The following is a 27,093-nucleotide window of genomic DNA, read 5'->3' on the forward strand; positions in this document are numbered from 1 at the left end:
ACTTTGCAATGTGGTTTTGACTCTTCAGAAGCATCTTGCAGGGCTGCTGTCACTGCGTCTGTACTTAGAGAAGGTATGCTTGGCCTAAGGAGCAAAACTTGCCAGATCATGTTAAAGCTAAATTACTGGATGCTGCCTTAAGCCTGATTGGCAACAAAGCAGAAGTCGTTTTCAAAAGGATGGAGGAAAAGGCTAAATCTCTGCAAACTGTTAAAAATTTCCTACAAGTACAGCCTCCCAGATTTTAGCAGGCATTGGCCTTCAAAGAATTGGTCCTTTCCAGTCACTTCCAGGCCTTCTCAGTCCAAACCCAGGAACAGCAGACCACCTAGGTTACAGTCTCAGGCTACGCACAGGCCTAAGCAGTGGGGGGCTCCCCCTTCCAAAGCAGGGAGTAGTAAGCCACCCCCCTACGGAAAAATGGCACAATGACCTAACCCTTCCAAGCCCTGCTCTACTGCCTGCTCCCTTAGGAGGAAAGATCACCCTGCATGCAAAAAACTGGGACCTAATTACCCAGGACAAATGGGTTTTGAATATACTTTCCCAAGGATACAGATTCCACTTCCACACCCTACCCAACCCCAAATGGTTGGCCAGACCTACCCACAAATCAGTGGGTCGGAAGCCCAATAGCAGGTTTTCTGTCTTCTAAGTATCAGGGCTATTCAACCTGTCCCAGCAGAGCAAAGAGGACAAGGTTTTTATTAAAGACTTTTCCTGGTACTCAGAAAAGACAGCTCCTGGCGTCCTATCCTGGACCTCTCTATTCTAGACACCTTTCTGCTAATCCCCAAATTCAGAATGCTGACACTTCAACAGCTGCTTCCTATGCTAGGCAAAGATGCCTGTTTGGCAACCTTAGACTTAAAGGAAGCTTGCCTGCACATTCCAATAAGAGAATCTTGCAGGAAATACCTACGCTTCAGGGCAGGCTCCATGCTCTCTGCACTTCCCTTTGGCTCATGTACTGCACCCAGGGTATTCACAAAGTGACTAGCTCCAGCCATTACAGTTTGCAGGCAGAGAAATATTCAAATATACCCATACTTGGACGATTGAGTCAGGCAGAAAGCCTTGACTTGCTATTAAAACATCTGGCATTCATAAAGAAACTTCTAACTTCACTGGGGTACACCATAAACGAAAAGAAATCTCACCCAGTACCCTGCCAACAGATTGTATTCCTGGGAGCAAGCTTGAACACAACTTTCCAGTTGACTTTACTCACTACAGAGAAACAGGTTTATTTGACAAACTACTGGCCACAAAGACCCAGCTATCTGCAAGGAAAATTCTGCAAGCCCTGGGGTTCATGGCCTCTTGCATTCTACTAATTCCATATGCAAGACTGCATATGAGGAAACTACAATAGTATCTAAAAAGCCTATAGTGTCAACATTCACAGGACCTGGAGTTAATGATTCCTATCATTCCTTGTATAAAGACAGAGTTCCTTTGGTGGGCAGATACCTGCTACCACAACAAGGTGCTCCCTTTCACTCTACCCCTGCCGCCCAAACCCTAACAACAGACGCATCAGACTATGCATGGGGGGGCTCACTTGGCAGGGCAGTGCATTCAGGGCAAATGGAACCCGAGACAGATGCACCTGCATATCAACCAAAAAGAAATGTTAGCTGTACAGAATTCCCTGACAGCATTCAAAAATCGCATTCTTCCAGGACGACTATAGGTAAAGGCAGTCAACACCACAGTTTTGTGGTACATAAACAAGCAGGGGGGAACCCACTCGTACACTTTCTGCAGACTAGCCATGGCTGTGCGGAACACAGCCTTGAGCTACCAAGTGCACCTACAAGCTCAATTCCTGCCAGACAAGCTAAATTCAGTGGCAGACCTAAGCAGAAATCTCATGGACCCACACGAATGGAAACTGGAACCAACAATATTCAACCTGTTGAGGAACAAATGGGGGGACTCCAGAGGTAGACCTTAATTGCCTCCCCTCAGAACTACCAGTTGGCCGAATTCTGCACAAGGACTTCCCACAGTCAAGCTTGGAAAGTGGATGCCCTGTCTTTTACCTGGGAAAGCCTCTCTGTTTATGCCTTTCCCCGCTGCCTCTCTACTCGAAGGTTCTGCAAAAGATCAAACAGGACAAGCCAAGGGCAATACTGATTGCACCAGACTGGCCACGCCAGCACTGGTGTACCCCCCTCTTGCGCAGTATGACACTGCTGGAAGCATGGCACCAGCCTCAGACTCCTTCCCTGCTGTCCAAACAGGCGGGCCAGATTCTGCACTCTCAGCTTCAAACCCTGAACCTTGCAGCCTGGCTAATTTCTTGAGCTCTCCAATAGCATCCCTCAGTAAGCAGGTGCTAGATGTCATTCTGGAGGCAAGGATGCCTAGTACTAGAAAAGCCTATGCTGAAAAGTGGAAAAGATACTGGAACCAGACTCAGGGGATGGGCACAATGGTGCCCAGCTTACCTCATATTCTTCAGTACTTAACAGAAATGCTCCACAAGGGCCTGTCCTTCTCGTCAATTAAAATTCATGCCTCTGCCATTTCCGCACATTATAATACTGAGCCACCCCTCTTCTCTCACCCCCCTGCTAAAGCAATTCCTGAGAGGGGCCAAAAAGTTAAGACCCCTCCAGGAGAGCCCCTACTCCAGCCTGGGAACTTAATTTTGTATTGGAAGAGCTCACTCTCCCTCCCTTTGAGCCAGCTGCAACTTCAGAGTTGAAATTTCTTTCTTGGAAAACAGCCTTCCTTCTAGCCATCACTTCAGCAATAAGAGTGCCTGAATTACAGGCCCTCATGGCAGTGGAGCCCTTTATTATCTTCCATGCAGACAGGGTTTCCCTCAGGACCAATCCTTCCTTTATGCCCAAGGTGGTGTCTATTGTGGCCCTAAATCAGTCCATTCATTTGCCTACTTTTTTCCCTAATCTACAAAACAAAGGAGAACAAATACTGCACTCTCTGGGTGTGCACAGTCAACTTCGATTTTATTTCGACAGGACTAAGCCTCTCAGAAAATCTGAATAGCTGCTAGTTGGCTTTGCTGCAGGAGCAGAGGGGAAGGCCATTTCAAAGCAAACCATTTCTAAATGGATAGCCCATTGCATTAATTTCTGCTACAAGCACCATGGAAAACCTACCCCACAGGGGGATAAGATCATATTCCACCAGGGCTGCAGCTACCTCTACAGCCTTTCTGAGAGGAGTCCCTACCAGGGACATCCTAGAAGCTGCTACCTGGAGCTCTGTACATATCTTTACCAAGCATTACCACATGCCTGTTTTTTTCTAAATCCAGAGCGGGTTTTGCCACTGCAGTCTTGCAGGGCTTAATAGCTGGCCCTAATGCTCTCTTACTTCCTCCTCCCTTCCTTAGCTTTGGGAATCAACCCAAATGTGATGACTGCAACAGTGAAACACGAAGAACATAATACAGTTGTGTCCACTTATCATAGATGTAGATGTTCGAGCGTATTCATTGTTGCAGTCCTGGTTACCCTCCCTCCAGCCCCCTGACTTCTCTTGGCTCTACCTTTCCTTCTTGTTTGGTGTATTTAAGTTTTCTGGTGTATTTGTTTTTTGATGGAGATGTACCATAACATGTAATTGCTTCCCATTGTGGGGGCACTGACATCTGGGGCAAGAAAAACTGACGTAATGGCATCGGCTGCATGTTTTATACCCCTGACGACCTGATGTCATGGAAGAAGAGAGAGAGCATCCAACGCAGGAATCCAAGACTCTGGTATTCAGGCCGGCTGAGGGCTACCTGCAGGCAAGATAACCCAAATGTGATGACTGTAACAGTGAATACCCTCTAACATCTACATTTATGGTAAGTGTACACAACTGTACTATCTGTCCCCTCTTCTATACTCTTCTAACAGTGACACTTTTTGTCTTAATTGCTTTATAGTGTACTCTATTATACTTCCATGGTGTCATTTGATTTCTCCCCTTACTGCACTGTGTTTTTGTGGAAAGACTTTGTTGTTAATTTAGCTGCACAGAAATATATTCTATTTACTTCTGTTATATTGCATAAATTTCTCTGAACAGTCCTAATTACTGTGTTCATTTGTGTTATCAAGCCTATAACTTTTTGGGTTTTATTGACTTTCTCTAGTCTAATTCTTTCATTGATCTTAATATGTCTATTTCTACTAAATCAAGCAACTCTTCTATTAGATCATTTTCTTCTAAAATGAGGGCACATTCTTTGTTCTCAATTTCCTGTAGTCATTCTACAGAAAGTTGCAGAGCATCTTCCTTGTGCCACATTCTCTTCAGTTTCATCCCGTCATCTATTACTGTTTCATACGGAAACTTAGTGGTCTGTCACTCCACACCATTGACTGCGTCGGAATTGCCACAGTTTCCTGTTCCTTTCCTTGCTGTACAACTCCAACTAAACTTTTATACTGATTTCCTATGGAAGTCTCCAAAGTATCTTCATATGGCAACTGATGAGATGTTTCCCGCTGCAGTGGTTTCATCTTAATTTGGAGATCCATTGGTCTATCCTGCTGTGGTGTTATCAGAGTTGGAGTTTGCAGGTAATCCATAACCTCAGTGTCTGTTTCTGTAACTTTTCCACTACTATTTATTTAACATTTGTTGACCGGGAAAGTCCAACTAGGACAGAGCCTATTTTCAGCAGAGTCCTGGGGAGAAGTGCTCCAGACACATCTTTGGAATGTGGGAGGAAACCGGAATACCTGGAGGAAACCCATGTGAACGCAGAGAGGACATGCAGACTCTGCACTGAGGGCATCCCAGCCAAGAATTGAACTGGAGGACCTCTTGCTGTGAGGCGACAACGTTAATTGCTGCACCACTGTGCTGCCTCTCTGCTGCTAATCCTCTTTTCCTCTTTATTTTCTTATTTTTTTGTATTGTGAATTTTCCATATCTGGATGCCTTTGCCTGTATTTCTCTTCAAACGTCTTTGGTGCTGCTCTTTTTGTATTGATTAGTTTTGCTTTCTCCTTTGCATAAATATTGCACCATATTCAATCTCTCTTTACCATCTCCATATTTGTTCAGATGTCTGCTGCTCTTCCTCTTTTCCTTACTTGGGGGACTCACCATTCCATCATATTGTGACATAACCTGTATTAGACTTACTCCATAACTTCAGCTTCTATTTTTTAACGTCAACTTACTAATCTTCTGATGTTCTTCGTATTTCACTGTTGCAGTCATTACATTTGGGTAATTTGCTGGCAGGTTCCCCTTTAGTCGGCCTGAATAACAAAGTCTTGGGTCCTGCGTCAGTTGCTGTCTCCTCTTCCGTGACGTCAGGGGTGTAAAACATGCAGCCGACGCCATTTTATTCAGTCTTTCTTGCCGCACGGTGCCCGAAGCAGAAGCAGTTCGCAAGTGCCGGTCGGCCGACTCCTGAAATTTTCACATTCGAGTTTCAGAACCGAAGCCTTCAAACTAAAGCTAAGTACCCCATTGAGGAAACTTTTTTTCTTGCTCCTTACCGATGTCAGTAAAAGTTAATAATTGCATTATTTGTGGGAAGCAAAATACCTCATAAGGATTTTCATTTGTACTGTATTCCTTGCCTAGGCCCAGATCATAACGTGCCTTGCTGTCGGTTTTGTTCTAGATTTAACCAATGCACTATTAAGCGTCGGTATAGTTTTGCTTCTAAATATTTTAGATCAAGATTTAATTATCCTGAAATGTCATCGGTTAGCAATCCGACTACCGGAGTTCACAAAAAATGCAGAGAAAATGGCAGAGACAGACCGGCGAGGTCCAAAACCGACGATGAAGCTTCTGACGCCGATGCTCAGTGAGGCACTTTCGCAGCCCCTGATACCCTCTACTTTTGAGTCACAGGCCTCTACCGAGATCCATTCGGAGTCCGGTATGCTGCAAGATTCTCAGAGTATTGAACCCGCAGATGTCTCTCCCTTGGATGGGTCCGGAGCCGCAGAACAGGCACCGGCTTCTGAGAGTGTTTTCAGGCCTCAACATTTTTATTTAAAGCCGATGCCAGCCTCAAAAACAAGGTCAAAAACATCTTCTGTGTCTAAAAAACCGATGCATGAGCCATGTGCTCAGGCCCCTATGCCTAAAAAACAGATGATCAAAATGGCTGAGGACTTAATTACCTTGATCAGGGGTTCCCAACACCCCCCTCCTGCTAAGAGGCCTAGGCAAGGCACTGATTATGAATCTTCAGATCAGGTTTCCATTTCTTCTGATCAGGAATTTTCTATTCCACCCTTTGAGGATTCTGATGCAGAGGAATCCATCCCATCTGCATCTTCTCCTGAGGATTACTCTTTTGGAGAAACTTTGCATACTTTAAGGGAACATTTTCATTGGGAGAGTCCGGATTTTCCTGAATCAGAAAAGAGGCTTGGGGATTTCCTTCTTCCTCAGCATAGGCCTTTGGCTATACCCTCTGTACTAGACATTGTGGATAATGTGTTTTCGGAATCAAGCATGGCTCTTCTGGCTCCTAGTAAGCCAGACAGATATTTCAGGCTTCCTGACTCCCACAAATTTCTATTAAAAAATCCTGCTGCTCATCCAGAGACTATTTCTCAGGGCCCCAAGGGTGTAAAGGCCTCTACAGCCAAAAATCCTACCCCCTCTGATAGAGATTCCAGGGCGCTTGATAGATGGGATAAGAAGGTTTATACGTCTGCTACTTTGGCAATCAGAGCCTTAAACTGCCAGTTTCATATGTTTAAATATCAACAGCATGTTATGGGCTTAATGAAACAAAAAATGATGTTGATTTCCGATTGTGTGGAAAATAGAGTTACAGGAATTATTGCATTCAGCAGAGCAAGTTGGAAAGCATACTTTGCAATTTTGTTTTGATTCCTTGGAGGCCTCTTGCAGGGCTGCAGTTATTGGATCTGTGATTAGAAGGCATGCCTGGCTCAAGGAGCAAAATCTGCCTGATCATGTTAAAGCTAAATTGTTGGATGCTCCCTTGCAGCATGATACTCTGTTTGGTAATAAGGCAGAAGAGGTTTTAAAGAAAACTGAAGATAAAGCTAAATCTATGCAAACTGTAAAAGATTTATTGCAAGTGCAGCCACCCAGGTTTAGTAGGCACTGGCCTACTAAAAATTGGTCCTTTCCTGTGTCCAACAGAGCCATTCAAGGCAAATCCAGGCGCTCAAAAGGCTCCAGATACCAATTACAGGGTTCCTACAGGTCAAAGCAATGGGGTGCCTCCACCTCCAAATCTGGAGGAAACAAAGCACAACCCTATAGTAAGCAGTCTCAATGACTTTCCTCTACCATCACCAAGCACTTGTCTTTTAGCAGCCCCCTTGGGGGGACAACTAGCACTTCATGCTCAAAACTGGCAGTTAATTACCCTGGACAAGTGGGTATTGAACATAGTATCCCAGGGGTACAGATTTCATTTCCATACTTTGCCAATTCCAAACGGATGGCCAGATCTGTAACAAAATCAGTGGGCAGAGGCTCAGAAACAAGTTATGTCCCTCATGGATATGGGGGCTATTCAGCCAGTACCAGAAAAGAAGAAGGGACAAGGTTTATTTTCAAGACTTTTCCTGGTACTCAGAAAAAAACAGTTCTTGGCATCTGATACTGGACTTATCGATTTTGAACACGTACCTGGACATTCCAAAATTCAAAATGCTGACTTTACAACAGCTACTGCCTATGCTGGGCAGGAACGCTTGGTTAGTGACTCTAGACTTAAAAGAGGCATACCTGCATATCCCAATAAGGGAATCATGCAGAAGATACCTCCGCTTCAAGGCAGGTTTTTTGCATTACCAATTCTCTGCACTGCCCTTTGGCTTATCTACTGCGCCCAGGGTCTTTACAAAGTGCCTGACACCAGTAATTGCATTCTGCAGACAAAGAAGTGTACAAATTTATCCTTGTCTGGACGACTGTCTCATTCAAGCAGAGGACAAGGACACACTTCAACATCTGGCGTTTGTAAAAAGGCTTCTAACATGCCTAGGGTACACAATAAACGAAAAGAAATCCCAACTGTTACCCTCTCATGTAATTACATTCCTGGGTGCAAGCTTGAATACAACTGCCCAGATGGCGTACCTTACGCCAGACAAACAAAGGCAACTGGCAATATATTTCAAACAAATGACAACAAAAACCCAGTTATCTGCAAGATAAATTCTGCAGGCTTTGGGGTTCATGGCATCCTGCATTCTACTAATTCCATATGCGAGACTGCCTATGAGGAAACTTCAGTGTTACCCAAAAAGTTTATGGAGTCAACATTTTCACAGTCTGGAAACAACAATTCCTCTCTTTCCTTGCCTACAACAGGAGTTTCTTTGGTGGGTTGAGACATGTCACCAAAACAAGGGGCTGTCTTTCACTCTACCCCCGCCACCCAAACCCTAACTACAGACACATCAGACTATGCTTGGGGGGGCCTACCTGGCTGGGAGATGCATTCAGGGCAAATGGAGCCCAAAACAAATGCATCTGCATATAAACCAGAAAGAGATGCTAGCTGTTCAGAATGCTCTGACAGCCTTCCAGGACAACTACTAATAAAGACAGACAACACCACGGTTATGTGGTACATAAACAAGTGTGGGGGGGGGTACCCATTCCTACCTCCTTTGCAGACTAGCCATGACATTGTGGAACACTGCTTTGACTTACCAAATACATCTTCAAGCTCAGTTCCTGCCAGGGAAACAAAATACTGTGGCAGACGACCTAAGCAGAAATCTTATGGACCCACACGAATGAAAACTGGATCCACAAATCTTCAGCATGTTAGCACGGAAATGGGGGAGCCCAGACATAGATCTATTTGCCTCTCCCCAAAATTATCAGCTGGACAAATTCTGCACAAGAATTCATCACAAAAAAGCATGGAAAGTGGACGCCCTATCCTTCAGTTGGAAAAACCTATCAGTCTATGCCTTTCCCCCTCTGCCTCTTCTCTCCAAGGTCTTACTAAAAGTCAGACAGGAAAAAACAAAAATGATCCTAGTTGCTCCGGACTGGCCTCAACAACACTGGTACCCACTTCTAAGGAACATGTCTCAATTTCCCCCTTGGTACTTGCCTCAAGTACCTCATCTACTGTCTCAGCAGAACAATCAAATTCTGCACACTCTGCTCCAAACTCTGAATCTTGCAGCATGGCTGATCATTTAATTATTCAAACAACACCTCTCAGTAAATCTGTGATGGATGTCATTTTGGAAGCCAGAAGGCCTAGTACTAGAAAATCTTATGCTGATAAATGGAAGAAATTATGTGCTTGGAACCAAACACAAGGAACGGACACAGCAAAGCCCAATATCCCTCAGATTTTACAATATTTGACTGAGATGCTTGACAAGGGCCTTTCTTTTTCTTCAATAAAAATCCATGCCTCTGCCATCTCGGCTTATTACAACATGGAGCCTCCCCTCATTTCTCATCCTCTGCTTAAAAGGTATCTTAGAGGGGCCAAAAATTTGAGGTCTCTCATAAGATCACCAACTCCTGCATGGGACCTCAACTTTGTGCTGGAAAAACTCACCCTGCCTCCTTTTGAACCAGCAGCTACTGCGGATATAACATTTCTATTTTGGAAAACAGCTTTCCTCTTGGTAGTCACTTCAGCAAGAAGGGTTTCAGAACTACAGGCTCTCATGGCTGTGGAGCCTTTTATTACCTTTTACCCGGACAGGGTGTCCCTCAGGACCAATCCTTCTTTTATGTGTGGCTCTTAACCAGACAATTCACCTGCCAACGTTTTACCCAAATCTGCAGAATAAGGGAGAGCGGATTCTGCATTCATTGGATGTACACAGACAACTAAGATTCTACTTAAACCGGACCAAATCTCTAAGAAAGTCTGAGCAACTGGTGGCATTTGCTGCAGGATCAGAGGGGAAGGCTTTATCAAAGCAGATTATTTCTAAGTGGATAAGCCACTGCATTTGTTTCTGCTACTTGCACCATGGTAAACCTGTGCCCAAGGGGATCAAGTCACATCCCACCAGGGCTGCCTGTATCTCAGCAGCTTTTCTCAGAGGGGTTCCAACCAAAGACATTCTAGAGGCTGCTACTTGGAGCTCTGTTCATGCCTTAACAAAGCATTATCATTTGCCTCTCTTCTCCAAATCCAGGGCAGGCTTTGCAACTGCAGTTCTGCAGGGCCTTATAGCCGCTCCTAATGCTATTTAGTTCCATCCTCCCATCCATAGCTTTGGGATTCTACTCAAATGTAATGACTGCAACAGTGAAACACGAAGAACATAGTATAGTTGTGTACACTTACCATAAATGTAGATGCTCGAGTGTATTCACTGTTGCAGTCCAGGTTACCCACCCGCCATCCCCCTTTTTTGATACCTTTTCTTTCCTTCACTATATACTAAAGCCTTTGTGGTGTATTTGCTTTTAGATGAAGGTAAAGTTTATGTTGCTAAAAGTGCATTTACATATATTTCTGTATATATATATATATATATATATATATATATATATATATATATATATATATTTGTTTGGGGGTCACCTAACATCTGTGGCAAGAAAAACTGAATAAAATGGCGTCAGCTGCTTGTTTTATACCCCTGACGTCATGGAAGAGGAGACAACCGACGCAGGACCCAATACTTTGTTATTCAGGCTGACTGAGGGCAACCTGCCAGCAGATTACCCAAATGTAATGACTGCAACAGTGAATACACTCTTAACATCTACATTTATGGTAAGTGTACACAACTGTACTTTCTACGTTCCCTCTTTGTGATTTTGTATTGTGAAGTTTTCCATATCTGCCTATATTTCTCTGTAAATATCTTTGGGGCTGCTTTTTTATATTGATTGATTTGATTTGCCTTTCTTTTGTGTGTAAATATTGCACTATATCAGATCTCTCTCTGTTTCCCATGTTCATATTTTTTTTCCATATTCCAGGTAATTGCAGTATACTCACAGTAAATAATCTTCCATTACTGTCCTAACTTGGGCAGTCCTACAGATTGGCTCTGTAGTCTCAAGGTTTTGGTGTAGCCCTGCTCCATTCGCTTTGCTCGGCTCACTTCACTCTGCTACCGTACCCCCATTTCCCACCCACCCCCACTACCTCTATATTTATTTCATAGGTTCATAGGTTCATACTAGGCTATCTGCCCGAGGGCATTTATAAGCCTAGTCCATAGTTTTGTGGCTTACGCCACCCCTTTAGTTTGGAGAAACTATGCCCATTATTTTGCTGTGCCTCTGTCGAGCAGTGACACTGAGGTAATCCCTGGGGTGTATCTGCGATCTCCCATCCATTGGTCAAGATTCCTCTTGAACAAGGCCAGCGAGGTGCTCTGCCTCACATAAACCGGGATTTTGTTCCACAGCATAGGGAGTCTTTGGGTGATGAATCTATCCCTCCAGCACGTCCTATTAATAACCGTGTCGAGGTTTAAGTCTCCGCCCTTGTGGCTCTGAGGGATCTAGATTTTTGAGATGAAGCATGTTCATCAAATCTGGGTTTGACATGGCCTTGTATGTCAGGCATAGGTCACCTCTGAGCAAGCGGTAAGCAACTGAATATAACTGGAGTTCTTTCAGTCGGGCAGCATAAGACAGATTTTTGAGACCCTTTATCCTTTTGGTGAGGAACTTTTGTGGCCTCTCCAGCTGCTGCAAGTGTCGGGTCAGATACATTCGAATGGGGCATTGTACTCTATCATTGGTCTGATGAGTGATGAGTATAGGGAGACTATGACTTCCCTTGATCTAGATGTGAATCCCTTCATGATAAGGTGGGCAATGTAGAAGGTCTTCCTAACTACTTTAGCAATATGAGTGTCGAATGAAAGGCTACTGTCAACCTGGGTTCCCAGGTCCCTAATAACTTCTTCTGTGTTCAGGGGATTGCCACCTATATGGTAGCTAGGGGTAACCTTATTTTTCCCGAAAGGTATGACTATGCATTTCTTGGCATTTAACTTTAGGCCATGGCTCTGGCACCAGTTATCCGTTTCTGTGAGACCCTTCTGAAGGATATCTGTGTCGGATGTGTTTCAACTACGGCGCCCAGTTTGCAGTCATCTGCAAACTTTGTCAGCCATAACCCTCCTGTGTTTGCTTGTACTTCAGAAAAGTAGATGCCAAACAAGAGTGGGCCCAGGACTGAGCCCTGTGGGACACCACTTGTGACAGGCTTTGAGTCTGACATGGCGCCAGCAACTCTGACCCTGTGGGTTCTGTCACTGGCCAGTTTGCAACCCATCTTGTAATGTATGGGTTTACATTTAAGTTGATGAGTTTTTCAATGATACCCGAGTGAGGTATTGTATCAAAAGCCTTCGCCAGGTCTAGGTAGGCTGTATGGACTGCCTTTCCCTCGTCAATGGCCTTGGTGACTGTTTCGAAAAAGTCAACCAAGTTTAGAAGGCATGATCTGCCTTTGACAAAGCCAAACTGGGTTGGATCCAAAGTCTGCAAGTTCCCTATGTCTTTATTTATGAGATCCATTATGATCCTCTCCATGGCTTTGCAGATAAGGCTTGTCAAGCTAATGGGACGGTAATTTCCAGGGTCGGTGGAGGCACCGCCTTTGTGGAGTAGGACCACAGTCGCTGTGCACCACTCCCTGGGTTCGTATCCGGAGGTGAGACTAAGATTAAACAGCTGTCCTAACTGTGGGTTTAATTCCTCGTTGAGTTCATGGAGCACACAGCCGGGGACACCATCAGGTCCCATGGATGCTGTGTTCTTTGCCATGGAGAGAGCAATTCTCACCTGGGCGTTAGAGATGTTTGGGGGGCTACAATCATTTGGTATAGATATCTCTCCTTTAGGGGGGGGGAGTTTGCACTGAACCTTTCAGCCAGTATGTTGGCAATGTCTGTAGGATCAGTAATCTTCACATCATTTTGAACTAATTCTGAGCATATCTGGGAGCTTCCTCCTAGGTTTCTGACATAGCTAAAGAATGCCTTATGGTTGTCTTTAGAGTACTTAGCTATTTTTTTCTCAAAATTAGCTTTGGATGATTTTATGAGAGCTCTTAGCTTTTTACTTATAGTGATCAGCGGTGTCCTACCTTTTAAGGATTTTGCTCTATCTTGTAGTAGCTTTCTCCTTTTGTTGTAAAGTTTGTTTATGGCTGGGGTCCACCAGACTGGACGCTTGCCTTTGGTACAAAGAGTCTTTGTTTTGCTTGGGATTGCCTGATCCATGCAGCCCTGCAGGTGCTGGTAGAAGGCATTTGTAAGTGATTCAGCGGTTTGAGTAATGTTAACCGCCGGCTCAGGGGCCTTAAAGGAGACCACACTAGTCTTTAGAAGTGTGAAGTCGGCTTTCGAGAAGTTCTTTACTGTGATCTTTTTCATTTCGGGTGGGGGCGGGATGAGGACCTCCAGCGAGATTAGTTTGTGATCAGATTTCACCAGTGAGGGGTATACTTCCGGCGTTGAACATTGTGCTCCCATGTTCGTGATGATGAGATCAAGTATGTTTTCTCCTCTTGTGGGGTTGGTGACTAGTTGTTCCATGGCATTTGAGTTTATGAATTCCAGGAACTTTTGGGCTAGAGTGTTTGGGCTTGAGTAGTGTTCCCAGTCTATATTAGGGTAGTTGAAGTCACCTAGTATGATGGTGTTCGGAGATACATTTATCCCCTCCAGTGTTTTCAGGAAGGCCATATGAGGTTCCTGTGTTTGCGAGGGTGGCCTGTAACATGCTACAAATTGCAGAGCAGTCTTGCCTATGGTTAATTGCACCTGGATGGTTTCCGATGCATCGTGCGATGCCACCAATCTTGAGGTGTGGGTGTCCTTGATGAATATGGATACCCCTCCTCCTTTCTTGGTATTGTCCAGGTTTTGGGGCCGAACGCATGATATGAGGTAAAACCTGATAGTGCCGGGTGCTCTCAGGAGCCTTGAACCAGGTTTCTGTCACAGCACAGACATCGATGTTCTCCATACTGAGAAGGGCCTCGAGTGCGTGCATCTTGAGGTTGAGACTTCTGGCATTGAGCAGCATTACCCTTAGTTTTTTCTTTGTTTTGTTCTAGGGTGGTAGGTTTAGAATTTGAGCCTTGCCTAAAAAGGCACTATGGGGTGGCAAGAGCCTTTGCCAAAATCCGGAATCCCAGGGTGACAAGTGCAAGCCGTCCCTTGCGAGCAGCGTGGCTTGTCCAGCATGTCATCCCAGGCAGACAGACATTGGATCCCCTTTGAATGACACCAGAGTTTAAGCCAATTGTTAAAGCTGATCATCTTATCTCTGTATTGTGGCATCATTCTTGGTGAAGGTAGGATACTGCTAAAGGTCAGGGTCATACCTGCTTGGGCTACATAATCAGAGAGCTCCTCTTTGTCTCTTTTCATGTAGTCCAAGGAGGTACGTCTCAGGTCGTTAACACCAGCGTGGACAATGATTGAGTCGTACTTGTACCTGCTGTTGAGAGACCTGAGTGCATGCGTTATGTGGCAGATTCTAGCACCAGACAGGCAGCTTACTGTGACCTTCTCCTTACTCAGTCTGATGAGCGGGACGTCAGTGTGTCTGACTATGGAGTCACCAATGACTAGTGTGTCTGGCATTGTGTTTGGCCTTAAGGGCTGTGACTGCTTGACACTCTGACTGTGTGGTCTATGTGTTGCAGGTGTTGTGTTCTGAGGTGGTAGTTGTTTGGGTGTCTGCTTTGGTGGCCTCTGCTGTTTTGGTAGATTTTTGATCAGAGCCTCCGAGTATGTCTTTGTGTGTTTATGTGTATGATTTGAGGTTGTGATGGTATTATGTGAGACTGGGTCTATAGTTTGTGTGGTTACCTTCTCCTCCTGTCTGGTCATGCCAGTCCTATGTTGAGAGAGCTCAGCCTCCAGTTTGGCCGTATAGTTGCATCTCTCGCATGTATTTGTGTTTTGTGGGAGGAGGAGAGGGTTGTCTGTGTACATGAGGCAATTGTAACATTGCCTCAATATTCCCAGGTTCACCAGCTGAGCAGGAGAGGACATTAGCAACTGATCCCTCGACATGCTAGAAGGAATAGACAGAAAAACTTAAGAAAAGGTTCTGGGGGATGTGGGTGACCGCGAAATGGGGTTTGCTTTTTTGGGATACTTTCTATAACAAGAGTGCTGTATCGAGGTGATAAGTACTGTAGGAGCAAGTGATTCGCTATACAGATAGAGAATAGTCTACCTGGGAGTCAAGTAGAGATAATTTATAGTTGTAGGATACACTAAATAGAACAGTAGTATACTTTGAGGAAGGTAGTTTTAAGGGAAAATTTGAAGAGTGGACTTTAGGTAGCCCTAATAGTTTAAATAGTTTCCAACCTCATAGCACCTGACTCAGCACTGCTCCAATCAAAGGCCCCTCATCACCCAACCTAGCCACACCCACACCAAACTCTCTACCTTACAATACATAGTAACTACCTGCCATGTCTTCACACATACCTCCAGACCTACACCCCAGAATCTCTAACAACCAGCTACCACTCACTCAGAAAACACCATTCATCCTAGGACTTCTGTTCCTAACACTCACATGCCTAACCAACATCACACCAATATATACTAACACACCACTGGAAAACACATCATTCTATACAACACATACTCACAAATACACTTCCTTATCTCTTCTACTTTATTTGATGACAGCTTAATACTACGCATCTAAAAATCTCACATAACATCATACATTAGAAAAATACCATTTAAATCCAACAAAGGCATATTGCACACTACTAAACAGATACTGTTAATCACAATAAGTCTACTTACATCAGGTGACATACACCCAAACCTAGGCCCACAAAACTCTCTACTCTCAGCCAGGCAAGTCTGTCACCACCTGAGTCTTAATATCAACATCAGAAGCATCTCTTAACAAGCTCCCAGACCTACATGCATTCATAGCACACTACGCCCCAGACATACTAACTATTACTGAGACATGGCTAAAACCTAGCACCCTAGATGAAGAAATTCTCCCACCAGGATACAACACCCTAAGACTGGATAGAGTAGGCAGGAAGGGAGGTGGAGTTGCTATCCCCTTCAAAAATACACTGAATACCAAACCTCTACAACCCCCCATACCTAAATTTCAAAATGCCAAAACCCTAGGCTCAACCCTAAACATAAATGAGACAAAAGGTAACATTCTCTGCTGTTACATTCTCCCAGGTAATAACTCAACATCATTGAAAAAATCTTACAATGGGCCAAAGATAATCTTCCTCAAGAAACCATCCTACTAGGTGAACTAAATACTTACTGGATAGCCTGCACCTCTAACAACCCCACTAACCACGTTAATCTATCCAGTTTTTCCCAACTTATCCAGGAACCCTCTAGAGTTGACAAAAAAAACCCATAAACAATCTATTCTAGACTGGACTCTAGTCAACTCCCCCAAGCAAAACTACCAGACAGGCTGCCTTCCAGATGGTCTCAGTGACCATCTCCCCACTTTCCTCCTATGGAAACGTGCCAACATAGCCAGACCCATCATTTTTAGACAAGTCAGAGATGATCGTAAACTAAATACACAGGAATTCAACAGTATTCTAAAACATAGTAACTGGAAACCACTGCAAACCCTAGGTTTAAACCAGGCAGTTGAATACTTTTAACAGTATTTTCATCAATGCCCTAGACAGAGTTGCTACCATTAGGAAAATCAGAGCCAAGGCAAACTATGCACCATGGCTAAGTAGGGGAAACTAGAGCCCTACTAAAATCTAGAGATTAAAGCCTGGAAAAACTGGAATAAGTACAATACTAGCCTAGCCAAACAAAACTACCTGCATCTTAGAAATCCGGCCAAGAGACAAACCAAACTAGATAAACAAAATTACTTCCTTGATATCCAAAATAGACACTTAAAATATCCCCAAAAGTTTTGGCATGCTGTCAACTCTCGCCTTAAACCAGGCAAAACTGCCACTCCTAACTCCACCAAGGACAATATGGACATAGCCTCCCAGTTTAATCACCACTTTACTGAATCCATCCTAACTTTATCCTCCCAGCTATCCAAAAACAGCCCTAGACATAAGGAACCGAAAAGCACACAACTTCCAAACAGAAAAAATGCAGTTGTAGGCGCTGTTCTCCAGTAACAATAAAGGTTTTCCTCTTAATAAAACGTGGAAACTCAATTTCAATAAATTCAAGGTCCAAGTCCAACAGACCACTAGGTAAAACGTTTCAAGACACCAATTTATTTGACAAAAAAAAAAAAAACAGATTAAGCACTTTCATCTCCCATGTGGAGACTTCATCAGAATCTGTTACACATACAAATCTTCAGTTTAAATACATCTAAATAAAACACACTTAATTAATCTTGACTTCTAATAGGCTGGCCATTAATTGACACTAACATTGAGGTAATGCTGAACCAAACCTTTGGTAATTTACACTTGAATGTTAATACAAAGTTGTAGAGGTTCATAGGAATTCATGATCTTAACATTTCATAATTTTGTTTCCAACTTATATAAATGTTGTAAAAATTAAATACAAGTAAAATCATAAAAGAAATTGTGACAGGAAATACTCATTTCTTATTAATACATTAGTTTGGTGTATAAATACCAATAAATATATAAAAATATAAAAATATATATAAAATGTATGTAAAATATATATATAGTATAAAAATATTGTATGTTAAAACCACATTTATTCTTGTACCTTAAATAGTGTTAACAACTATATTTTGAGCTTGAGCTAAACCCATAATAAAAATAAAATATATTATATGTACATGCTCCATAAGGACTGAATCTGAATATTTTATTTATTTATTTGTTTACATAAGTTACAACAGTTAACCATCTATTGATGTCTCTTTGGGTCATCAGCGAGAATCTTAAGGGCTGGGTTGATGGATATGTGGTCATTCAATCCATAATTTCCACATGCGTCCAACCTTAACTGCCAAACCATCTCCCTAAATTCCAGTTTGGTTTCCCAACCCCCCCCCCTCTCTTGCTTCACCACCTCTTCCAATATCCAAAATTTAAAATATGCATCTCTACATATCCGGGTATGTCTAAATAAGGCGTTGTTGTTCATTTTGATAATATCTCTATTGTGTTCATATATACGTGCCCTTAAATTACGTTCAGTTTTCCCTATGTAGTATTTCAGACATTTCTTACAGTAACACAAGTATACCACCCCTTTTGTGTAACAACTGTAGTATTTACTACCTATCAATTTCAAATTTATATTTGGTAGTTCCAATTCTTTAGTATCTGCCATAAAAACACATTGTGCACACCTACCACATCTAAAAGTACCATATTTACTACTTGCTCCACTTGGAATGTTTTTCTTTTTCTCAAGTATATTTTTCAAATTTCTGTTCTTCCTAAAAGCATATCTAAGTGGTAATTGGAAAACATCTGTCTTATTAGACATTTTACTAAACATTCCCCATGCATCGTTGATGCATTTTTTAATCCATCTGACACCATTAAAGTGTGTCAAAACCAAAAAAGGAAGTTTCTCTTCCTCATCTTTTCTGGTGCTAAATGTATTTTCTACCCCAATAGTACCTATGTTTGTTAGTAGGGGTTTGTATATGTATCCAGTCTATCTGTCACAACTTTTTTGTTTGATTCAATCATGTGGTCAGGATATCCCCTTTCCTTGAACATATTGTGTAGTATTTCCATTTCTTCCATCAGTTCTGTTTTGTCAGAAGTCATTCTAGCTACTCTAATCATTTGTCCTTTTATAATATTCATCTTTGAGTGGTAGGGATGGTCACTCTTAAAATGTAAAAAAGAATTCGAGTAACATTCCTTCTGAAAAATTCTAGATTTGAATTTTTTATTTATTCTATCTTTTGTCAATTTAACATTCAAATAATGTATTTCTTCTGAGTCTGAATCGTAAGTAAACTCGAGAAATTCCATACTCTGTGTGTAATAAATTTATTAATTTCATCTTCGGGTCCATCCCACAAAATAAATATATCGTCCAAGAATCTATAATAGCCTACAATATGTTTGTAAAAAGTAGAACTAAAGACAAAATGTTTTTCCCAGAATAACATTATAATGTTTGCGTAAATGGGGGCACAGGCAGATCCCATGGCAACCCCATCTGTTTGGTGGTATAAATCTCCTTGAAAATAAATGTAGTTATACTTCAAAACAAGTTCCATATTTTCCATAACTAGCTTAAAATCATCAGCTGTAAGAATTTTCATCTCCACTATCATATTTTCAAACCATTCCAACCCAATTTGGTGTGGAATGACCGAAAATAAATCTCTCACATCAGTTGTCAAAAAAACAATACCATCCCTGTACTGGGTGCCACCTATTTTAGATAAGAAATCCCATGAATCTATTAAAATGTGTGGAAATTTCTTATAAAATTCTTTTAGTTTAACGTCCACAAAAATTGCAAGCGGTTGTGTTTTTGAACCTTGTGAGGACACAAGTGGTCTTAAAGGTGGACTTTCTTTGTCCTTGTGCACCTTAGGTATACCAAATATTGCTAGAATAACTGGTTTTGTTACTCTTAAAAAATTGTATAATTCGTTGTCTATTAGACCTTGTAGTAAATTGTCTTCTAAAATCATGTCTATTTTTCTGTAAGAAATATTCACTTCATTCCTAGATACTAGGCTATACCTACTATCTTTGCCCAGTATATCACATATTCTCTTAGTATAGTCCCATGTATCCATCAGCACTACCCCTCCACCTTTATCAGGTTTCATTATCCGCAAATTAACATTGTCACTTAATTGTTGAAGAGTACAAATTTCATTCTTAGTCAAATTGTGTCCTGTGGGTAAATGTTTCTTGTATCCATCCCTTATTGTACCCATGACACATCTTTCAAAATTCAATATGTGTTGGTGTATTGGGGGGTTAAAAGTACTGGCATTCTTGAGATTATTTTTTTTTTGTATTTAGTATTCCTTTCTTTGAACATGTGAAATAAATTCAACTTCCTAGTGAATAGCCTGATATCTAATAGGATTTCATCAATCCCAGTTTTTTTAACTGGGACAAATGTGAAACCTTTTGTAAACAAATTGAAATGTTCTTGTTTTACCTCAACATCTGTGTACTTATAAATAAAAAAAATTGTCTTTAGATAAAATAACTACGTTAGACCCAACATTTCTCTATATTGTTTATACAATTCTCGTTGACATTAATACGTTGTTGAGACGTGGTAGTACAAATGTTACTGTCTATTGAATCTCCCTGACAACCCCCCCCCCCGCCCCCTCCTCTGTGGTGGTACATAATAATTCCTCGTTGCTACTGCGTAAGATGGTTGTTGGTCTAAATTCCTTATCCTTTCGGACCTTCTCGGTCCCTGCTCCTCTAAAGGGGTCCCATTATTAATAGTTTGGTCTCCATACTGGTTATATGTTTGTTTGTATCCCCATAATGGCCTTGGTGTTCACCAAACCCCATTTCTGTTCCCCTGTTGTAACCTCCTTCCTTATTTTGGAAATTCCTTCTAAAATTCCTTTTGTCACAAAAATATGCTTTCCCCTCCCTGTATTCATTCAAGTCCCTATCCAATTTTCTTGTCTTCCTAACATGATTCTTTGAAATTCCATTGTCCACATCATACATAGTTTTAAAATACATATTCTTGTATTCATCAGCAGAAAATAAAAGGTCGGCATTAATTTCCTCATTCAATTTATCAATATTGCTCACCTAGAGGAACAGGGGAATGCAATCACGATACACCGATAGGTGAGAATGATCCAGGAAACACAGGGAACACTAACAACGAACACTTCCGGTCCAACCATGAGCGTCGTGAGGGAGCGTACGCTTGTAGAGGTAATGGAGGAACCACCAGGCAGATGGAGAGCGTTGAACGAGAATATCCCAATGTGGATCTTTATAAATGGCTTGACAATTCCTATGGAACATTTAAATCGAGGGAAGAACAGACGCGAACCCACAATGGTGGATACAAGGACAAATGTAAGACTCTGAAACAGTATTTAACAAAATTTAAAAGTTTAGCATTGGATAATTGGTATTTAAAGAATTGTATAGATAACACGATAGTACCAAAGGGACTTAGAATCAACAAGATCCCTAACAATACAGCACTGGATTCTGAATTTTTTAAAACTATTGTGAATATTTTAAATGATTGTGGGCTGGCCATTCTTAGAGCAATGATAAAAAACAAAGAAGAAGTTATGTTTGAATGTAAAAGCAATATTGATAAATTGAATGAGGAAATTAATGCTGACCTTTTATTTTCTGTTGATGAATAAAAGAATATCTATTTTAAAACTATGTATGATGTGGACAATGTGATTTCAAAGAATCATGTTAGGAAGACAAGAAAATTGGATAGGGACTTGAATGAATACAGGGAGGGGAAAGCATATTTTTGTGACAAAAGGAATTTTAGAAGGAATTTCCAAAATAAGGAAGGAGGTTACAACAGGGGAACAGAAATGGGGTTTGGTGAACACCAAGGCCATTATGGGGGATGCAAACAAACATATAACCAGTATGGAGACCAAACTATTAATAATGGGACCCCTTTAGAGGAGCAGGGACCGAGAAGGTCCGAAAGGATAAGGAATTTAGACCAACAACCATCTTACGCAGTAGCAATGAGGAATTATTATGTACCACCACAGAGGAGGGGGGGGGTGTCAGGGAGATTCAATAGACAATAACATTTGTACTACCACGTCTCAACAACGTATTAATGTCAATGAGAATTGTATAAACAATATAGAGAGAAATGTTGGGTCTAACGTAGTTATTTTATCTAAAGACAATTTTTTTATTTATAACTACACAGATGTTGAGGTAAAACGAGAACATTTCAATTTGTTTACAAAAGGTTTCACATTTGTCCCAGTTAAAAAACCTGGGATTGATGAAATCCTATTAGATATCAGGCTATTCACTAGGAAGTTGAATTTATTTCACATGTTCAAAGAAAGGAATACTAAATACAAAAAACTAATCTCTAGAAAGCCAGTACTTTTAACCCCCCCAATACACCAAGACATATTGAATTTTGAAAGATGTGTCATGGGTACAATAAGGGATGGATACAAGAAACATTTACCCACAGGACACAATTTGACTAAGAATGAAATTTGTACTCTACAACAATTAAGTGACAATGTTAATTTGCGGATAATGAAACCTGATAAAGGTGGAGGGGTAGTGCTGATGGATACATGGGACTATACTAAGAGAATATGTGATATACTGGGCAAAGATAGTAGGTATAGCCTAGTATCTAGGAATGAAGTGAATATTTCTTACAGAAAAATAGACATGATTTTAGAAGACAATTTACTACAAGGTCTAATAGACAACGAATTATACAATTTTTTAAGAGTAACAAAACCAGTTATTCTAGCAATATTTGGTATACCTAAGGTGCACAAGGACAAAGAAAGTCCACCTTTAAGACCAACTGTGTCCTCACAAGGTTCAAAAACACAACCACTTGCAATTTTTGTGAACGTTAAACTAAAAGAATTGTATAAGAAATTTCCACACATTTTAATAGATTCATGGGATTTCTTATCTAAAATAGGTGGCACCCAGTACAGGGATGGTATTGTTTTTTTGACAACTGATGTGAGAGATTTATTTTCGGTCATTCCACACCAAATTGGGTTGGAATGGTTTGAAAATATGATAGTGGAGATGAAAATTCTTACAGCTGATGATTTTAAGCTAGTTATGGAAAATATGGAACTTGTTTTGAAGTATAACTACATTTATTTTCAAGGAGATTTATACCATCAAACAGATGGGGGTTGCCATGGGATCTGCCTGTGCCCCCATTTACGCAAACATTATAATGTTATTCTGGGAAAAACATTTTGTCTTTAGTTCTACTTTTTACAAACATATTGTAGGCTATTATAGATTCTTGGACGATATATTTATTTTGTGGGACGGACCCGAAGATGAAATTAATAAATTTATTACACACATCAATCAGAGTACGGAATTTCTCGAGTTTACTTACGATTCAGACTCAGAAGAAATACATTATTTGGATGTTAAATTGACAAAAGATAGAATAAATAAAAAATTCAAATCTAGAATTTTTCGGAAGGAATGTTTCTCAAATTCTTTTTTACATTTTAAGAGTGACCATCCCTTGGACCTTGAATTTATTGAAATTGAGTTTCCACGTTTTATTAAGAGGAAAACCTTTATTGTTACTGGAGAACAGCGCCTACAACTGCTTTTTTTCTGTTTGGAACCCTGGACATAACCCAACCAAATGCCCTGAGAATATCCCACTTTTTTCTCTCTCACCAGTACCAACCTCCAAAATTAAGAAACTCCTTCTAAAACTGAAACCGATCACCCTTGCCACTGACAACCTACCAACCAACTTCCTAAACATAACTGCTCAATCCTTATCCTACCCTATTTCTATTCTTATCAACCGCTCCATACAGGAATCTTACATCCCACAACTATGGAAAGTATCCTATATTATTCCACTTCATAAAAGTGGAAATTCTTAATGAATACTCAAATTATCGCCCCATTGCCATTCTATCTCCCTTGTCTAAAATACTCGAGAAATGTATACATTCTCAAGCGATACATTTCCTAAACTCACATAATATCCTCTCCCACATACAGCACGATTTCAGGCAACACCAGAGCAACTGCTCTGCTCTCTTTTACCAGTCTAGTCAACCAACAGAGAAATTACAACTTTGTATCTGCAATATTTGTACACCTCTCCAAAGCATTTGACATGGTCTCACATTCCTTACTACTCGACACCCTGGCCTCCCTATCCTTTGCCCCATCCACTATAGCATGGTTTAAAAGCTATATGTCTGAAAGACCACAATCTGTCAAATGGCAGGGTGTACTATCCCCCTTACTCCCAACTGCCATAGGCGTACCACAAGGCTCAATATTAGGCCCACTTCTTTTCTCCATATATGCCAATAATCTCCATGCCACCACACAACATGCTTCACTTATATACAATACGCAGACTATTCAACTCTTATTTGTTCGGCACCCATCAATCACCACTCTACAACAACTCACTCAGGATTCTTTTAGCCCTGCCGAAACATGATTCACTCAAATCCAACTTGTCCTAAACCCTAATAAAACTAAATTGTTACTTTTCACCCCCAGCAAAACCATGCCTACCCCTCTAGCCTTCACTATCCCCTCCAAAAATGGCACAATTATCTCTCCTATGACAACACCAAACTCCTAGGTGTTGAAATTGACAAAAGCGTACTTTTCGACATCCATATTTCCCAAACAATCAAAAAGGTCCATAAAAAATGGGAACACTATATAGATACTCAAAATCCCTCACAAGACAAGCTCAGATTACCCTTGCCCAAACTCACCTACTGTCCACTCTGTGTGCCGCTCTTATCCTTACCCAAGTCAGAAAACTTGACCTTGCCAGACTTGAGTCATGTTTTAACAAAATTGCCAGATTTGCCAATAACTCCACCTTCAGAGCGACCACTGCCAAGGCTCTAAGGGAACTACAATGGTTAGAACTTCCCCAACTACTAAATTACTACCAGTTAGTCGTCGCCTACAATGTTGTAAGACATTCTGAAACAAAACCCCAACTCCTCACCCACTATAATACAAATTGTCCTCTCCGCTCATCTGACGAATCTCTACTCTGTATCTCAAAGGCTAACAATACCGCAGGAAAAGCTGTGTTTGCTCACACCATAGCTAGAACCTGGAATAACCTCCCTTCTGCTCTGATTTCTGCCTCAACTCTCATTTTAAAAACTCACTTAAATCGCACTTAATGGAAAAATAGCTATGCCTTGCATCAGATAATTCCTTTTGTTCATTCACTCCATAAAACTCACTGCCTACTTCAACCACTGTATAACTTTTTACAGTCTTCTGAAACTCCGTTTATGGAAATTGTAGACTTATTTCACGAATATCTATGGTTGACTTATGTTTTATTCTGTGTGTGTGTGTGTGTGTGTGTGTGTGTGTGTGTGTGTGTGTGTGTGTGTGTGTGTATGTGTGTATATATATATATATATATATATATATATATATATATATATATATATATATATAATATATATCTTGTTTTTCCATATTTGCTTATGCATTATTTTTTCATATTGTTTTTTCTCATATTTGCTTCTTCAAAATTGTTGACCATATTGTTTAATTTTTGTACTTACTATGGAGCTTTTCTCCCCGGGCCTCTGCTGAAAATGGACATATGTCCAGTCGGACTATCCCAGTAAACAATTGTAAAATAAAATAAATAAATTTTAACCTTTCAAAAATTTATAGGTTCATAGATTAGTACTAGGCTAACTGCCCTTGTGGGCCATTTTAAGCCTAGCCAATTATCCCTTGAGAGTCTCAAACCCTGCACCTTGTGTTTGTAAGGCAAACACCTTAAACATTAGGCCACCCTCCCATTTCTTTATTTTATTCTTTGTTTTCGCACTTCCTTAGGCCGTATGGAAAAAGAGATGACTAAGGTTTGTTGGTCTACATAATGTTTTTCATAAATCTGTTGTATTAATGAATACAAATTTGTATTTGAAGCTTTTGACAGTTTTTCTCTTGTGCAAGTATTTTTCTTTCCTCTACTTTCTGTTTTAATCTTTTTTATATATCTTTTGTCTGGAAATTCTAAGCTTCTTGCATAATAGTTGTAATAACATCATTGTTATGTGTAAGTGATCATGTGATGATAGAAATGTGATGCAGTAGGTCATAAAATGTCAGTAATGAAATTGGCCAGTACATATTTGATTTATGCGGTAATAACATGCATTGTATGATAGCTCCTTGCAGAATGCTGGCATTGTGAATGTCGTTGCTGACATGTATACAAGGGCCTTTTATTTTGTAATTTGCTCCAAGCTTTACACTATGCTAGATTTTTGAATTAACGGATTTGTTGGACACGTTCATACTATAACCTTGTGTCTCAGCTTCTGGAGTTTGTAGCAGGTCCTATATACACTGCTTCCTGTATTTCTGGTAGCTAAGCCTGACTTTGTAAAATGCTGTACAGAATAAGGGCTAGCCACTGCCTTAACTTCTAGCTTGCATGTGACGTGTCCACTGATAAGATGTTTTCTTTCTTCTTGCAGTCAGGTCTCACCCAAGCAGTGCAAGAAAGTAAAGTCTCATTGCAGCAAGCAGAATATGAGTTTCTGTCCTTTGTGCGTCAGCACACACCACCTGGATTATGCCCGCTGGCAGGTAGGATTGTTTTAGATGGTCACTGCTTTTTGGTTGTAAGCAACTCAAAGGATGGAAAATGAACATACTGTCATGGAAAGTTAACAGCTGATATGTTCACACCACATTCTAAGCTCAAAGTGGTATATTTTTATTGACTTATTATAGAATGTAAAATTGTTATAGTAATTGAACATATGACTAACAAATGCAGCATAGCTTTAGTATCTTAAGAAGGTTTGGTCCATTATAGACTGATGCCTTAACACTGTTTAAGTGAGAACTTTCAAAATGTTCTCCTCGTTTTGGGGAAGAGGAGTCTCCAATTCCCAAACAGTCATGTGAAACTTGCTGCACCGTGTATGTGTTATAATTAGTTTACATTTGTTAATCATAAATGGACTAGTCTGTTGACCCTTTTTAGGCATAACCTGGGCCAAGTAGGGAAGGCATAATATACAGTACATAATAAATTGTTGGTACTTTACATGAGAAGACATGTCATTATAAATACAGTATGCGCTTTTAAAAACAGGACTGTCCAGTATATATAAAAGCAGTAACGTATTTGGTCACAGTAAAATAACCTTCACAGCTAAATCTTAAACTTGTCTCAGTATTATAGAAGCATATTGAACAACAAAAGATGTGACTGCCTGTCGCAAATATTGTATGGTGGGATCAGCTTGGATCCTTTTTACATTTATATTTTCTTTCTTTGGAGAGATGTTTTTTAAGCTGCTTTTTGAAGCCCTTAAGGTAATGCACTGATTTGATGATTTTGGGCACCTAAAGTTTCTAAACCTTGGAGAAACTGTAAGGCAAGTTCTTTTCAGTCCGTTAGCCCTGACCAAATGCGCTTTGATGATTGGTCCTTGACCATATACAGTTTGAAA

At 40.9% G+C, this 27,093-nt stretch overlaps 1 protein-coding gene across 2 annotated transcripts in view; it reads left to right on the forward strand.

The window, feature by feature from the left end:
• The window catches only part of REXO2 (RNA exonuclease 2), a 313,083-nt gene that overhangs the window by 176,439 nt on the left and 109,551 nt on the right, over positions 1 to 27,093 (forward strand). For both annotated transcript variants that reach the window (XM_044080977.1, XM_044080976.1), the window contains exon 4: positions 26,107 to 26,218. In XM_044080977.1, the coding sequence (XP_043936912.1) occupies positions 26,107 to 26,218 (112 nt within the window). The remainder of the gene's footprint in view (positions 1 to 26,106; positions 26,219 to 27,093) is intronic.

The sequence above is a fragment of the Protopterus annectens genome, chromosome 8.part0 (genome assembly GCF_019279795.1).
Source record: "Protopterus annectens isolate FY-2018-M chromosome 8.part0, PAN1.0, whole genome shotgun sequence".
Lineage (NCBI taxonomy): Eukaryota > Metazoa > Chordata > Ceratodontiformes > Protopteridae > Protopterus > Protopterus annectens.